Genomic DNA, 17,229 nt, shown 5'->3' on the forward strand with positions numbered 1-17,229 from the left:
CCGCCTCCAAAGTTTCGGCTCAGTTTAACTGAGGGCTCCTTTCTCAAATAACGCACAACAGTCAGGGCCATCTAGATTGAAGTTCTTTCCATCTGCAAATATCACAGTATCCCATTCATTTTGCCATGTCATATACTTTTCGGCAAAATCCAACCTCATCGAAATATGACGTTGCGTTAGATTCGGTTTCTTGACCTTTTTTGTATACTTGTAATGTCCAGATCCACGCAGTATCTGTGCAATTGGTTTATTGGTAATCGGGAGTCCACGTTCCTTCTTGATATCCGACGGGTTGAATTTCCCAGTGCCGGCCAGCTCCAAAATGCGGTTCATGTCACGATTACTTGTTTTGGTATTTCCCATAGTTTTTTCCCAACCCACCGTATTTATCACCTTTCTCAAGCGAATTTCGAATCACTGTTTCGGATCTTTTTAGACTCCTCGCAATTTCACGGTTACTCATGCCAGTTTTTTAAGTTCCACCGCAATTTTTTCTCTGATTCACTCAAGTAAGGTTTGTTCACCATTTCGTCACCTCAGATCAACAAAAAAGCCAGCACCAACTTCAGTTCCGCGTACTAACACTACTTCAATACTAAGCTGACAAATCATCACGGTTTTCGAATTGCGGGTGAGCCTGTTGATGATTTTTAATGGTGTGCGTTTAAACAAATTTTCCCGATTTTTGTCTCTAACAGCGCCAAATGTCAATTTGAAATTAATCAATACTGCAAATAACTATGATTTGGGTTAGCCAACATATTCTAGTTGGTTTTATTATTGTTCGCTAAATTATCAGAGTAATAAAATATGATACTGCGTTTAAACGGATTCTCCACAGTGTATATACCTAAAGATAATGCACGAATTTCGTTTTGGTGTTTGTGACGAGTAAAGAACTGCAACCGTAACGCTTTTCATATCCATGTCTCAATAATATACGCTTATTTTCCAATTCTTAAAAATTCAGGCAACTTTGGGTTGCTACATTTTACAGATAAAATTCGTTGTTAATTTTTTAACATAATGTGTGAGGAAAAAATCCGAACAACTTTTAAATTTTTCGAACTAAATTTCTATTTTTAACAACGGCTTTTACCCGTTAACATTCAAGTTCATTAAGCAGACAATGTGTGCAGTAGGAAAAGCGAAAAATAAGCGAGCTGGAAATATGATACAGATTTGGAAAAATATACCGCATCCCGACGGGAAGTAAACCCGCAATCTCCCTGTCTCCGGCATAATGTTTTGATCAATTGAACTACGGGGGACGGTGGAACTGTTCCACAATCTATATGCGTATCTTATTCCACTGCCGACTTATTCTATTGCATTCCGTCGGGATGCGATATAATTTTCCAAATCTGTATCATATTTCCAGTTCGCTTATTTTTCGCTTTCCCTACTGCACACATTGTCTGCTTAATGAACATTTAAATTGGTCTATGATTTCGAAGTTCTGCACAAATCGACAAATCCTTCTCCACAGGATGAAGATCCACTTTTATATAACTGGCAAAACGATCAGTCGATTCTGTCAAGTGACGCTTAGTTGAGAAAATGGCGTTTTCGGAAGAAGATCGTCGTAAATTGATTAGAAATTTTTGTGAGCATAATTAAGAAAATTCTGAAAGGTAAGTTTTCCACTATTTTAAAGATCTTGGTTATAAAAAAACATGTATATACATGACTGTCAAACTCTTCGAGAATGGAAATCCCTTCAGAAGAAAATCTGGTTCCGGACGAGAATGCACTTTGCAAGAGAGCAAAGTTCGAGGGAAATTGAGGGCGGAGAAGGCTGGTCGGTCGGTGAAATCATATCGTGAGCTGGGCAATTATTATCAGGTTGATCCGAAAACAGTGAAAAAGTATCTGCATGCAATGGGTACAGGTATATAAGTAGCATAAAAATGACAAAGTAGTTGTTTGGCCAGGCCTTGCAGTGTCACACTATGCTAATGCAACTTTAGCGGATTTGCGACAAGGCAATATCGAGTTTATTTCGAAAGAATGCGATCATCAAAATGTGCCACATCTGCAGTCTATTGAAACTTTCTGGGCAAATTTGAAGCGAATGGTCTACCATGAAGGTAACAGAGCAAAAAACGTCGATTGTTTGATCGAAAAATAAAAAAAGAGCTCAAAACAATTGAAACATCCGTAATTCAGGAAGCTAAGAGGCAAATACCCCAGAGGATCAGGAAACCAGCGCGATCTAGAGCTGAGTTTTTCTTATGAGGTTTGTTGATAGGTTACACCACTTAAATGAACAAACAAGTTTAGCAAAATAAGTTGCGCAAGGTTTTTTTTTTTCAATTGAAAGTTTGCTCGGATTTTTTCTGCATTGCATTTAATTGATTACCTCACAAAATATTCATCGTAAAAGCGAACTTAATTCAAATATTCTCCAATAGGTTCAATCATCACCACGTTCTTCAACACAGGTAGAAGCCTTATCGTCTACAACTCATTCTCTAGAAGCATTTTTTTACTATTCATGAGCCTATCCATTTGCCTTTACTTATCAAGATTATACAATAGCAATTCTACAGAAGAGTCAATCACTTTATTCGATCGTAAAATATGTGTAAGATATCAAGCATGAAATTTAACGTAAAAACACTGTTTTACAATAAATATCCAAAAAAGATTGTCTTAGAAAAGATCTTATCGGCATGAAAAGTAGCTTGAGGACAGCCATAAAAGCTCAAACTTTCCGATCAAGATTTTTTTAAATAAATTCGTAAAATTGCTCTAAAGTTGAAAGAGAATGATTAAAAACAGAAAATAGTGGAAAAAAATCACATCCTCGCACATATCTAAGGAATCAAATCAGAGCGTGAATCATATTACGAATTAAATATGAGATACCTTCCCCAGTACAGTATGACCACGTGATGAGAAATTCGGCAAAGTGCTATTCAGAAACTTCTATTTACTGTAACGTTCGAGAACCAACTGATCAGATCGACTATTTTAATCAAACTGACTTATATGATTTTAAACGAGTCATAATTGCACGGAACAAATAATTTGATAGGCAATATTATTCTCTTCATTTCTCTCTTTCGATCCATTGGTATGATAATAACAACTACAGCTACTACTTTGATCGCGTTACAAACCTAGTAGAATGAGACTTCACAGCAATTCTCAGTGACTTTGGTAATCTCTACAGGGTGGCTCTTGGGAATCAACATCCAAATTCTTATGTAAGTAAATTAACTAAAAAGTTTTGAATAATATTTATTCCGATCTCTAACATGTAATTGTTGAGATGGCTATCGTCCAAATTTACATTTTATAAATTTCTCAACCGACCGCACTGAAGTCGAATTTTTCTTAGTTAAAATTTGCACTAGTATTTTTTGCACCAAAATTCATTCCGGTTTTAATGTCGTTGTGTGAGCGGCAGAACTGGCGCAATAAGTGCGATCAGACATAGTGCGAATGATCAAGACGCAGCTAGGATTTAGACGGTCATTGTAGAATTGGTCGCCATCGCGATTGATAGCATCAGTACGTGGTAGTTGACCAGAAATTCGTGGCACGTTGGAGAAGATTTCAGCATCGTTCTCGACAACGGTGAATTGGCGAAACAGTGATCAACGATTAGAACCCGAGAAACGGAGCCACAAAAATCGAATAAGAAACGGGGAAGTACTTGCATGAATACATGTGGTTGCATGATTGAAAATTAGTTGAAGATTAATTACAATATAGAGCAGTCCACGCAACTCGATCCCGCAAATCGATTCTGATCGACCATTTCCGATTTCGCTGAAACTTTGCACAGTTGTTTCCAGTTGATAAAGAGGTCATTCTATATTATCAGTTCTTCATGTAGACTCACGACTGCTGTTTCAAAAGGGCTTACCCAAAAATGTGACTGATGAATGTAATATTTTGTATCAGAAAAATGACTTGTTTGATTGAAATGGTGTCTTTAGCAAAGTTGTAGGTAATAAGATTGCGATTCTAAAAATATATATATATATCACTTTGGATTTGAAAATTACGTCTTGGGTCGATTTTTCGATTATGTCCATCATACCGACCTTTTTATCTTATTTTGCGGTAAAATTGGTTGAAATATGTGTTTCATTTATATATGAATCCCCTTTCAGAATGTCAAACCATCTTTAGAACATTTCTTGTACTCTACAATCCTCACTATCCAAATTTGACTCCATTTGCTCAATCAATCATCGAGTAATGCACAAATTTTTGTTTCATTTCTATGGGTGCCCTACTTTCCGGAGGAGGACGGGATTCCAAACCATCATAGCAATTTTTTTGGCCCATAAAACCTCCACCTGAAAGTTTTTAGGCCGATCGGTTCAGTAACTTCCATGTCTATATGGATCAGACAGAAAAAGGCTTTCAATTTGGAGATGGTTCGGTCTGATATTTGTCAAGAGAGAGATCTTATCGGCATGAAATATATTTCGAGATCCACATCGAACGTGAACCGAGATTTTCATAAGATTTTCAAACAGCCACGAGTGTTCAAACTTTCCGATCCAACATTTTTGAACGAAATTTATAAAATTGTTTTAAAGCTGAATTAGAACAATTTAAAATATAGAATAATGTAAAAAAAAATATCTAGAGATGTCTGAGAAATCAAATCAAATTATTGTGAATTATATTACGCATACAATATGAGGTACCTTTTTAGTATAGTATGACCACGTGATTAGAAATACGGCAAAGTGCTATTCAGACACTTTATTAGCTGTAACGTTCGAGAACCAATTGATCAGCCAATTGAGCCGTTGAATCAGTTGTTCGGATAAATTAATCACAGCACAGTTTTCGACAAAAATTAGTATCAAAAAAAAAGTTTTTTAGTCTTTATGCAGAACATATAACGACGAAAAATAGCTATTGAATAAAGTCAAGTTGTTTAGCTATTTACGGATTTCTGATTTTTATGTCAGCTAAATGAATGAACAAAACTACAATCCAATTCAGGATATATTCACACATTATTTATTTGGGTTAACAGGGGCCAGATTGTTCAGTTAAAAAAAAAGTGAAATTGAAATTGAAGGAAAGTTTAGAAGTTAGCAAGATACTTCGAGGTGCTGTTGAAAATTATATTGTTGAAGTGCCACCGTGATCGCTAACGTCTTCTCCCACATGCAATGACATATGGCGAATACAGATGAGGTTTTTTCAAAGGATTTCGAGACCGTATTGCGGTGATTTATTTCTTGGCTGAGGTAATAGCGGCTGAGGTAATAGCTAAGGCTGCAAGTAAGTCATTGTAGTGTTTCGGCAAATGATGACAATACATACAGAATCAATTCAGACTCCAAAATAAACCTTGTTGTTCGATTTACTTTGTTATTTGAGCTTTCTAAATAAGCTGACAGTTTTTTTCCTTTACACGAAACTTTATATTACCCATTGAGTTTGGTTGTCATCACTTTTCTTCACTTTGACAGCATGCAAGTAAAATAAAACAATGTTTTCGAAAATTTGTAGTGAATAATCTCGTGCAGTGTTGCTAGATCGTAGATTGCAAATTTTCGCATTCGTGCAATTAACCCCTTAATACAAAATATATTAACTACGAAAGACACATCAAATAAAAATTTTTTGCTCGAATTTGCAATGTGCAAGTGGAGGAATCGCACAGCTGCATTTGTTGGTTCCGTCTGCACTAGTAACAGGTTCCAACGAATCTCCTACATGCATTGTAATGGCTCCATATTTACACTGAAGGTTGGGATCACCAATTGCTACGGCACTTTTTACAAGTTTATCGGTAGAATTAGCTAAAAAAAGTACCACAATGGTTGATTACTTCGGAACATTTGAAACAAATACAAATACTTACGCAACCTCCATTCCGTCGGACAGCAGATGCCGTCTTGGTAGACGGGGATGACTCCATCGTCAAAAGTTTCATCTAGCTTGAATGCACACTTGTACTCCATGCAACTTCCGTAACTGGATAAATTCGTCTCATCAAATCCAGCTGCACAAATACAGTATCCACAAGGATCACCGGGTATTTCTATTCGTTCTCCTTCGTAGTAGGAATGGCCCGACACGTTACACCGTACCAACTTGTTACGATCATCATCACAAACGACCCTCATCGAGCAGCACATGTCCAACTCGTACTGTTTTACACAGTTCTCACTGCGAGTCTCGTAACATTCGTTTTTTGCGTAGGCGAAGCGCGCACTAGAATGTCCATCACTTGACGTAAAATATATGGTTATTTAAGACGCGGTCAAATATTCTAAGGTAAAACACTCACGCAAACTCGTATTGCCTGCATTTTACAAATTTTACGCATTGGGGGGCAAATTCCGTGTCCGGAACGTATTCATCAAGATCGTAGTCCTTTCCGAACAGAAAACATTTGCTGGATTGGCGATTTCTCAAGCTCGGCCAGTTGTAGCTTACGGGACAACCTTGTCCATTCTGTTGGTTACTGGGAGTGCATCCCATCTCACTGTAGTGCTTTGTTGGCTGAGTACATCTTAATATAGCAGAAGCTTTGAAAAATAGGGAAAATTATAGAAAACTTTAAATAGCAACTTGCAAGGAGTGAATTTTCAGCATCAACAAACTTATTGAGTCATCTCATTAGTAAACATGTTTTATTTTTAGAATAGAACGGAGTGTACTGTCAGTCGACTAAAAAATTATACTTACCACAACCTGCGATAGCGAGTAGTAATACAAACGATTTGTTCATTTTTCAGTGAATAACTGAGCAACGTGCTCTCACAAAACAGTTTTATTGGGGAACTATAAACTGCACAGAAAAAGAAAATATAGAAAAACAATCTTTATTCTCATAAAATATACAGTAAATTTTTGAACTTACGCAAAACTTCAAGCCTTGATCATTTAATTTGTCCTCTTATTTCACTTAACTTTTGCTCTGATTTCGCGCAACAGTTGAGTCATAACGCAAGATTTTTACAATGAATACAGTAATTGATTGAAGTTGGAATTAATATCAAATCAAAATTGTTTACTTGTCTAATCCAGTACGTATCAACGGCCCGTGAGTCGCTTGCCCATCCCTAATGGGGTCCTAATGTTTTGAACGGTTTTCTGATTTTTATATATCAGCAATTTTCTGAGCAAAACATGATTTTTAAAAAATGTTTATCATTTTCCTTTGATTTTTAAATGAAGGATAAAAATCTGCTCGAAATGCCTTAAATGACAGTTCTCTCATATACCGTACATGGACGAAACGTCATCTAAGACCTTTCGAGCAGTTTTTTTATTCTTCGTTTAAAAATCGAAAGAAAACGATGAACGTTTTTTAAAAATCACGTTTTGCTCAGAAAACGCGGCTTTTTCAAATGATATATAAAAACTGGTATAGCTTTCGGACCCAATTACACTGTCTGCAACCGAAAAAACCATTAACGAGCTTTGTTGCAACAGAACTTATTGGCGCTGGTGCCAGTAACGTGGAATCGAATGCATATGAATAAAACCAGTGTCATAATTGAATGCAAAAGGTTTCGAACGAACCTAATGTCTTTCTAATTGTTAATGATTCAATTACGGTTTTGAATGACCGGATTCATGAAAGTGAATTATTTTATCAATAGCAGTACAAATCATCATGACGATATTTTATAAGAGGAGTGGTTTTTAGAGCCGCCTAATACATTGAAAATATGTTAGAGCATCAATTGCGTTTTAGTTCCACTATATTGAAGTTCGCATCATCCAACTTTTGCATGTGGGATAGCGTAAACAAAAGTTGTTAGCAAAAGTGGAAAATCTCTCCCAATGCTTCTAAAACTCAAATGATAATTTTTCCTCATAAGCCTTGGGCTTCTTTCCTCAAGCCAAACAATAATCACGTTGTCAAGATGAATGGGGTTATTTTAAGTTGGTCTGACAAGATTAAGTACTGGGACTAATTTACGATAAAAAACTTATTTTCAAAGAGCACATTGAGAGTATACAAGCCAAGTGCATCAAATATACGAGATGTTTATATCCTCTCATTAACAGGAATTCTAAACTTTGTTTAAAGAACAAACTTTTGATTTACAAACAAATTTTTAGACCAGCAATGCTTTATGCTGTACCGATCTGGTCAAGTTGCTGTTCAACAAGGAAGAAAACGCTCCAAAGGATTCAGAATAAAATTCTGAAAATGATTTTGAAGTGTCCTCCTTGATTTGTTACACTCGAATTACATAGACTTACTGGTGTTGAACCATTAGAAGCTATGTCAAATAAAATTATTAACAATTTTCGACAAAAATCGTTGCAATCCTCAATTGCTACGATAAGCTCTCTTTATAGCCAATAATTTAGCATTTAAGTTAGTTGTAAGTTTACTTTCCTTTCTTGACAAGTAGGTTTAAATCCCTACGAATGATAAGTCCTAATTGCGAAAGCAAACAAATCCTAACAATTAAAATTACAAATTACTAACAGTGTTGAGAAGTCACCATTTGTGATTGGACACACATACTCATTATTTACTAATATTTATCATAAATACTTAAGCTACTAACAAATCCCCCTAAAAAAAAGGTGTTAATGGTTAAAATCTGCACACACAGAATCAATTCTCAAAAAAACAGGTTTTCATCCGATCAAATTGTCAGGGCGTACAACTTTCTATTTTTAATTAATTTGTCTCTTACGCGGCAGTGTGCTTTTGTCACCTTTCGATAACATAATATTCGGGTTCGGCTTTTTGCCACCGTATTCTGCTTCTCGTTCCGGTTTGGGGTCTTTTGAACCCTAAACGTATGTAATCCAGTCCGATTTTTGGTATCCTGTACGAAAGTCTCTGCTTAGATGCAGTTTCAGCCAATATTTAGCTTGCTTTCCGTTGATACGAATAATTTCCGAAATTCGGTTCGGCATAGAATTTATGAGATTTTTCAGCGTTTCAGCAGAAAGTGACTTCCGGGGGTCTCTCACAGCGGTTTCTAATTTCTGACTGTTCCGTACTGCTTTTCCCCTCGGTATACACGTCGAGCGAGGATTCACCAGAAGTTCTCTATCGGGTTTGAGTCCGGACTTCGAGCTGGGCAGTCTAAAACCCCGATTTCCCACTCCGAAAACCATTTCATACTTCTTTTACTGACATGACTTGCCGCATTATATTGTTGAGAAATGTAATTTTCTGGCATACGATCCTCGATGAATGGAACCAAAGCTTCATCCAGCAGTTCTACATACGTTTCTGAGTTCATCCTAGTAGAAATGGTACAAATCAGAGTCTTTCCGTGAAACCACCCCAAACCATGAGTGTTCCGCCTTCAAAGTTTCGGCTCAGTTTAACTGAGGGCTCCTTTCTCAAATAACGCACAACAGTCAGGGCCATCTAGATTGAAGTTCTTTCCATCTGCAAATATCACAGTATCCCATTCATTTTGCCATGTCATATACTTTTTGGCAAAATCCAACCTCATCGAAATATGACGTTGCGTTAGATTCGGTTTCTTGACCTTTTTTGTATACTTGTAATGTCCAGATCCACGCAGTATCTGTGCAATTGGTTTATTGGTAATCGGGAGTCCACGTTCCTTCTTGATATCCGACGGGTTGAATTTCCCAGTGCCGGCCAGCTCCAAAATGCGGTTCATGTCACGATTACTTGTTTTGGTATTTCCCATAGTTTTTTCCCAACCCACCGTATTTATCACCTTTCTCAAGCGAATTTCGAATCACTGTTTCGGATCTTTTTAGACTCCTCGCAATTTCACGGTTACTCATGCCAGTTTTTTAAGTTCCACCGCAATTTTTGCTCTGATTCACTCAAGTAAGGTTTGTTCACCATTTCGTCACCTCAGATCAACAAAAAAGCCAGCACCAACTTCAGTTCCGCGTACTAACACTACTTCAATACTAAGCTGACAAATCATCACGGTTTTCGAATTGCAGGTGAGCCTGTTGATGATTTTTAATGGTGTGCGTTTAAACAAATTTTCCCGATTTTTGTCTCTAACAGCGCCAAATGTCAATTTGAAATTAATCAATACTGCAAATAACTATGATTTGGGTTAGCCAACATATTCTAGTTGGTTTTATTATTGTTCGCTAAATTACCAGAGTAATAAAATATGATACTGCGTTTAAACGGATTTTCCACAGTGTATATACCTAAAGATAATGCACGAATTTCGTTTTGGTGTTTGTGACGAGTAAAGAACTGCAACCGTAACGCTTTTCATATCCATGTCTCAATAATATACGCTTATTTTCCAATTCTTAAAAATTCAGGCAACATTGGGTTGCTACATTTTACAGATAAAATTCGTTGTTAATTTTTTAACATAATGTGTGAGGAAAAAATCCGAACAACTTTTAAATTTTTCAAACTAAATTTCTATTTTTAACAACGGCTTTTACCCGTTCACATTCAAGTTCATTAAGTAGACAATGTGTGCAGTAGGGAAAGCGAAAAATAAGCGAGCTGGAAATATGATACAGATTTGGAAAAATATACCGCATCCCGACGGGAAGTAAACCCGCAATCTCCCTGTCTCCGGCATAATGTTTTGATCAATTGAACTACGGGGGACGGTGGAACTGTTCCACAATCTATATGCGTATCTTATTCCACTGCCGACTTATTCTATTGCATTCCGTCGGGATGCGATATAATTTTCCAAATCTGTATCATATTTCCAGTTCGCTTATTTTTCGCTTTCCCTACTGCACACATTGTCTGCTTAATGAACATTTAAATTGGTCTACGATTTCGAAGTTCTGCACAAATCGACAAATCCTTCTCCACAGAATGAAGATCCACTTTTATATAACTGGCAAAACGATCAGTCGATTCTGTCAAGTGACGCTTAGTTGAGAAAATGGCGTTGTCGGAAGAAGATCGTCGTAAATTGATTTGAAATTTTTGTGAGCATAATTAAGAAAATTCAGAAAGGTAAGTTTTCCACTATTTTAAAGATCTTGGTTATAAAAAAACATGTATATACATGACTGTCAAACTCTTCGAGAATGGAAATCCCTTCAGAAGAAAATCTGGTTCCGGACGAGAATGCACTTTGCAAGAGAGCAAAGTTCGAGGGAAATTGAGGGCGGAGAAGGCTGGTCGGTCGGTGAAATCATATTGTGAGCTGGGCAATTATTATCAGGTTGATCCAAAAACAGTGAAAAAGTATCTGCATGCAATGGGTACAGGTATATAAGTAGCATAAAAATGACAAAGTAGTTGTTTTGCCAGGCCTTGCAGTGTCACACTATGCTAATGCAACTTTAGCGGATTTGCGACAAGGCAATATCGAGTTTATTTCGAAAGAATGTGATCATCAAAATGTGCCACATCTGCAGTCTATTGAAACTTTCTGGGCAAATTTGAAGCGAATGGTCTACCATGAAGGTAACAGAGCAAAAAACGTCGATTGTTTGATCGAAAAATAAAAAAAGAGCTCAAAACAATTGAAACATCCGTAATTCAGGAAGCTAAGAGGCAAATACCCCAGAGGATCAGGAAACCAGCGCGATCTAGAGCTGAGTTTTTCTTATGAGGTTTGTTGATAGGTTACACCACTTAAATGAACAAACAAGTTTAGCAAAATAAGTTGCGCAAGGTTTTTTTTTTTCAATTGAAAGTTTGCTCGGATTTTTTCTGCATTGCATTTAATTGATTACCTCACAAAATATTCATCGTAAAAGCGAACTTAATTCAAATATTCTCCAATAGGTTCAATCATCACCACGTTCTTCAACACAGGTAGAAGCCTTATCGTCTACAACTCATTCTCTAGAAGCATTTTTTTACTATTCATGAGCCTATCCATTTGCCTTTACTTATCAAGATTATACAATAGCAATTCTACAGAAGAGTCAATCACTTTATTCGATCGTAAAATATGTGTAAGATATCAAGCATGAAATTTAACGTAAAAACACTGTTTCACAATAAATATCCAAAAAAGATTGTCTTAGAAAAGATCTTATCGGCATGAAAAGTAGCTTGAGGACAGCCATAAAAGCTCAAACTTTCCGATCAAGATTTTTTTAAATAAATTCGTAAAATTGCTCTAAAGTTGAAAGAGAATGATTAAAAACAGAAAATAGTGGAAAAAAATCACATCCTCGCACATATCTAAGGAATCAAATCTTAAATATGAGATACCTTCCCCAGTACAGTATGACCACGTGATGAGAAATTCGGCAAAGTGCTATTCAGACACTTCTATTAACTGTAACGTTCTAGAACCAACTGATCAGATCGACTATTTTAATCAAACTGACTAATATGATTTTAAACGAGTCATAATTGCACGGAACAAATAATTTGCGATATTATTCTCTTCATTTCTCTCTTTCGATCCATTGGTATGATAATAACAACTACAGCTACTACTTTGATCGCGTTACAAACCTAGTAGAATGAGACTTCACAGCAATTCTCAGTGACTTTGGTAATCTCTACAGAGTGGCTCTTGGGAATCAACATCCAAATTCTTATGTAAGTAAATTAACTAAAAAGTTTTGAATAATATTTATTCCGATCTCTAACATGTAATTGTTGAGATGGCTATCGTCCAAATTTACATTTTATAAATTTCTCAACCGACCGCACTGAAGTCGAATTTTTCTTAGTTAAAATTTGCACTAGTATTTTCTGCACCAAAATTCATTCCGGTTTAATGTCGTTGTGTGAGCGGCAGAACTGGCGCAATAAGTGCGATCAGACATAGTGCGAATGATCAAGACGCAGCTAGGATTTAGACGGTCATTGTAGAATTGGTCGCCATCGCGATTGATAGCATCAGTACGTGGTAGTTGACCAGAAATTCGTGGCACGTTGGAAAAGATTTCAGCATCGTTCTCGACAACGGTGAATTGGCGAAACAGTGATCAACGATTAGAACCCGAGAAACGGAGCCACAAAAATCGAATAAGAAACGGGAAAGTACTTGCATGAATACATGTGGTTGCATGATTGAGAATTAGTTGAAGATTAATTACAGTATAGAGCAGTCCACGCAACTCGATCCCGCAAATCGATTCTGATCGACCATTTCCGATTTCGCTGAAACTTTGCACAGTTGTTTCCAGTTGATAAAGAGGTCATTCTATACTATCAGTTCTTCATGTAGACTCACGACTGCTGTTTCAAAAGGGCTTACCCAAAAATGTGACTGATGAATGTAATATTTTGTATCAGAAAAACGACTTGTTTGATTGAAATGGTGTCTTTAGCAAAGTTGTAGGTAATAAGATTGCGATTCTAAAAATATATATATATATATCACTTTGGATTTGAAAATTACGTCTTGGGTCGATTTTTCGATTATGTCCATCATACCGACCTTTTTATCTTATTTTGCGGTAAAATTGGTTGAAATATGTGTTTCATTTATATATGAATCCCCTTTCAGAATGTCAAACCATCTTTAGAACATTTTTTGTACTCTACAATCCTCGCTATCCAATCAATCATCGAGTAATGCACAAATTTTTGTTTCATTTCTATGGATGCCCTACTTTCCGGAGGAGGACGGGATTCCAAACCATCATAGCAATTTTTTTTTGGCCCATAAAACCTCCACCTGAAAGTTTTTAGGCCGATCGGTTCAGTAACTTCCATGTCTATATGGATCAGACAGAAAAAGGCTTTCAAGTTGGAGATGGTTCGGTCTGATATTTGTCAAGAGAGAGATCTTATCGGCATGAAATATACTTCGAGATCCACATCGAACGTGAACCGAGATTTTCATAAGATTTTCAAACAGCCACGAGTGTTCAAACTTTCCGATCTAACATTTTTGAACGAAATTTATAAAATTGTTTTAAAGCTGAATTAGAACAATTTAAAATATAGAATAATGTAAAAAAAATATCTAGAGATGTCTGAGAAATCAAATCAAATTATTGTGAATTATATTACGCATACAATATGAGGTACCTTTTTAGTATAGTATGACCACGTGATTAGAAATACGGCAATGTGCTATTCAGACACTTTATTAGCTGTAACGTTCGAGAACCAATTGATCAGATCGAATAATTTATTCAAACTGGCTAATATAATTTTAAACTGATCGCAATTGCACGGAACGAATAATTTGATAGGCAAAATTTATCTCTTCCTTTTTCTCTTTGGATCTATCGGTATGATAGTAACAACTACAACTACGAAGTAGCGTTATAAACGTAGTAGAATAAGTTCTTGCTTTACTGTAATTCTCAGTGACTTTGGTAATCTCTACAGGGTGGCTCTTGGTATTAACAGCAAAATACGTAAATTAAAAAATAGGTTTGAACCGTATTTATTTTGATCTTTCACATGCTTTATTTCATTGGTTATCGCTCAAATTAACTTTTGTTCATATCTTGATGACGAATTTTACATGCTTTCTAATAATGTTGTTGTTCTATCATTTGATTAAAAATAAAGTGAATTGCAACAGTCGTACTGTATATATATCTGGAGTTTACAATATTTTGGGAAAGGCTGGTCATTTTCTCTACAGCGTTAATATGGTGTTGCATTGCAAGCCATCTTTTTAGAGAGGAGCATTTTTTGACATTACACATTGTGCCAATGGCGGAATTGCACAAGTACACGTGTAGGTAAACCCATTAGACTCTTCCGATACCAATGTGTCACCAATATTCATAGCGAGTTTGCCATATTTGCACTGCAGAGCTGGATCGCTAGACAGTCTGCTTCCGGATTTTTCAACCAATTTGTCCGTATCCTTAGCTGAAAGTGAAGCGATATTTTTTGAGCGAATTCATACAGCAACCTTTTTCTATACTAACGCATTCTCCACTCCCATGGACAACATTTATTATCTCTATACACCGGGATGCCGCCGTTATAAGCCTGTTTAGCATAGAACAACTCAAACCCACAGGTTGGTTCGTAACAATTCGGATCGGATGTTATGTTCGCCTCGCTAAAACCTTCGTGGCAAATGCAAGTGAGACATTTATTGGAGCTTGGATACATACGCTGACCAGCGAGGTATTCATCTCCATTCACGACGCATTTGGCTAACTTCTTTCTTTCTTTTCCGCAAACTGTGCCCGAAGAACAACAACTGTTTGGTTTGTACGTACGAATGCAATCGTCATAATTAATTGCACTGAAAAACTCGGCACAGTCGACATGAACGCAACGGAACTGAGCAAATGGCGACGCACTTGAAAAGTGATAATAAAATTAGGAAGTGCATTTTTCAAACTTCAAATTGATCAACTTACCTTCGACAGTAGCATTGTGCCGAGCAGAAAGGAGTTACTAGTTCATTTGGAATTTGAGCACTTAGTTCATAAGTTTTTCCATTAAAATAGCATTTTGACTTATCATGTTGTGTTATACTTGGACAATCGAATCTTGAAATATATTTATTTATACAAATGTTGAGCTGGAAGAGATTTCGAATAATAATCAAGTCGCTAACCTTGTGGGACATTCTGATACGATGCCGCCTATTGCATTGCAATTCATAGTTTTGTAGTGTTTGATTGGTACTCTACACTCAGATGCTGTAACAAACCAAAATATAATATTCCCAAAACCATCATCACTCTAAAATTACGCTCTCTCTTACCTGCCATGCCAATTAAAGCGAGGCCAACAAGAATCTTCATCATTTTGAACAAAACAACAAACAAACTAATCAGTGTAAACAATTCAAATGAAAACCGATTCACGCGCGACTTGATCTGTCGAACTTCTACTCTGCACTGTGTTGCGAACGGCTGCATTGTGGTCGAATTTATTTAATTTTTTTTCCGATAAAGGCGGTTGCACCAGCTGATTATTGAAGCGGTTCTTAGTAGTACTCTGTTTTGATCCTTTGAGCCGGTTGTTCGGAGAATTTAATCGCAGCAGATTTATAATTCTGTGATTTCACATTTGCACAGTTTTCAACAGAAAATATGATCACTAACTTGTTTGCAGCCTTTCCGCAGAACATCAATCCCGATTCTAGGTTCAGATTAGCATTACGCCAGAATAATGGCTTCTGAAAATTTATAATTCAACCCCTGAAGCACTCCCGTAGTTAGGTTTCGAAAGAATAGATCTACAAATTATTTATTTGCGCAAGCATAATATAATCGAGCGGGGGCCTAGTGTGGTTGGTAACGTCTCCGCCAACCACGCTCGACGCTTGGGTTCGAATCCCACCGCCGACATAGGTGTCGATGGTTGTGGGGTGGCGTGATCCACTCACAACCAACCCAACTGGTCTAGATTGAATCCTAGCCGACACCGGGAGATTTTCTGAGGCGAAAAATCTCTGGGATCACGCCTTCCATCGCATGAGGAAGTAAAGCCGTTGGCGCCGGTCCGTTAATAAACGGGTCGTGAGTTAGGGTCCTGGGTGTGGAGTCGCCTCCCTGGGCGTCGGTGATTGGCCACAACAGTGGCGGAACTAAAGCGACGGAAAATAAGCGAGAATAAAAAAAAAATCATAATATAATTATAAATATTGTGATCAGGGATGGTATTCTACGCGGGAGAATTAATATAACAAAAAAAAAAACACTAAGAAGCAAGAAAGTGTTTTTCCAGACTATTTTGTGATTATAGCGAAACAAGTAATGATAAAGAAACTCAAAAAAGCAAACAAAGTTTTCACTCAATAATTTCAATCGTGATTCACGGTTCAACAACATATTTGTTGTCATCCAAAAATGCTAATGGAAGAAAAATCGCATAATATACGTCACAGTGTTAAGTGAATATAATTGTAGGAAAATTGTAAACCTGCTTGTCAAGAAAAAAAGGAACTAAAAATTCAACCTTAATCTAATCTTACACCTATCTTACTGACAATAAAGTGAGCTAATCGTTGTAATTGAGGATTGCAACGATTTTTGTCGGAACTTTTTGATAATTTGGTTCGACATTTTTTCTAATGTTTCCACATTAGTAAGCCTGTGTAGTTCATTCGTGCTAAACCAGCGAGAACGCTTCAATATCATTTTCAGAAGTTTGTTCTGAATCCTTTGAAGCATCTTCTTTCTGGTTGTACAACAACTTGTCCAGATGGGAACTGCATATAACAGCAATGCCAAAATATTTTTTTGTAAATTAACAGTTTATTCTTGAGACAAAGTCTAGAGTTTCTGTTGATAAGAGGATACAAACATTCTATATGTTTATTGCACTTTGCTTGTATATTCTCAATGTACTCCTTGAAGGAAAGATTTTTATCATAAATTAGCCCTAAATATTTAACTTGGTCAGACCAAGGTTGGTTGTTTGTAAATTAACAG

General features: G+C 36.6%; 2 protein-coding genes across 3 annotated transcripts in view; both read right to left on the reverse strand.

Moving 5' to 3' along the window:
- Window positions 1-5,495: 5,495 nt before the first annotated feature.
- Window positions 5,496-17,229, reverse strand: part of LOC129723980 (uncharacterized) — a 31,152-nt gene continuing 19,418 nt past the window's right edge. Inside the window, exons 2-6 of one of the 2 annotated variants that reach the window (XM_055678521.1) lie at window positions 6,854-6,910; window positions 6,679-6,781; window positions 6,278-6,518; window positions 5,849-6,216; window positions 5,496-5,786 (exon numbers count right to left, since the gene is read on the reverse strand). In XM_055678521.1, the coding sequence (XP_055534496.1) occupies window positions 5,593-5,786; window positions 5,849-6,216; window positions 6,278-6,518; window positions 6,679-6,721 (846 nt within the window). In that variant the 5' untranslated portion in view covers window positions 6,722-6,781; window positions 6,854-6,910 and the 3' untranslated portion in view covers window positions 5,496-5,592. Of the gene's footprint in view, window positions 5,787-5,848; window positions 6,217-6,277; window positions 6,519-6,678; window positions 6,782-6,853; window positions 7,059-17,229 lie in introns of those variants that run through there. The other variant, XM_055678519.1, reaches the window with a different exon arrangement.
- On the reverse strand, window positions 14,241-16,275 carry LOC129723979 (uncharacterized). The gene is made up of 5 exons (XM_055678518.1): window positions 15,555-16,275; window positions 15,405-15,489; window positions 15,205-15,336; window positions 14,761-15,143; window positions 14,241-14,701 (listed from the first exon to the last, which is right to left on the reverse strand). Exons 1-5 carry the CDS (start codon window positions 15,709-15,711, stop codon window positions 14,502-14,504), a joined length of 957 nt encoding a protein of 318 aa, XP_055534493.1. The 5' UTR covers window positions 15,712-16,275; the 3' UTR covers window positions 14,241-14,501.

Source organism: Wyeomyia smithii, chromosome 2 (genome assembly GCF_029784165.1).
Source record: "Wyeomyia smithii strain HCP4-BCI-WySm-NY-G18 chromosome 2, ASM2978416v1, whole genome shotgun sequence".
NCBI classification, from domain to species: domain Eukaryota; kingdom Metazoa; phylum Arthropoda; class Insecta; order Diptera; family Culicidae; genus Wyeomyia; species Wyeomyia smithii.

Bases quoted from the DNA above. Each gene is read 5' to 3' on its own strand.
- LOC129723979 (XM_055678518.1), bottom strand. From the start codon at position 15,711: ATGCAGCCGTTCGCAACACAGTGCAGAGTAGAAGTTCGACAGATCAAG. The intron at 15,337-15,404 runs GTTAGCGACTTG...ATATATTTCAAG, and splicing joins GTATCAGAATGTCCCACAAG to ATTCGATTGTCCAAGTATAA. The intron at 15,144-15,204 runs GTAAGTTGATCA...TCACTTTTCAAG, and splicing joins GCACAATGCTACTGTCGAAG to TGCGTCGCCATTTGCTCAGT.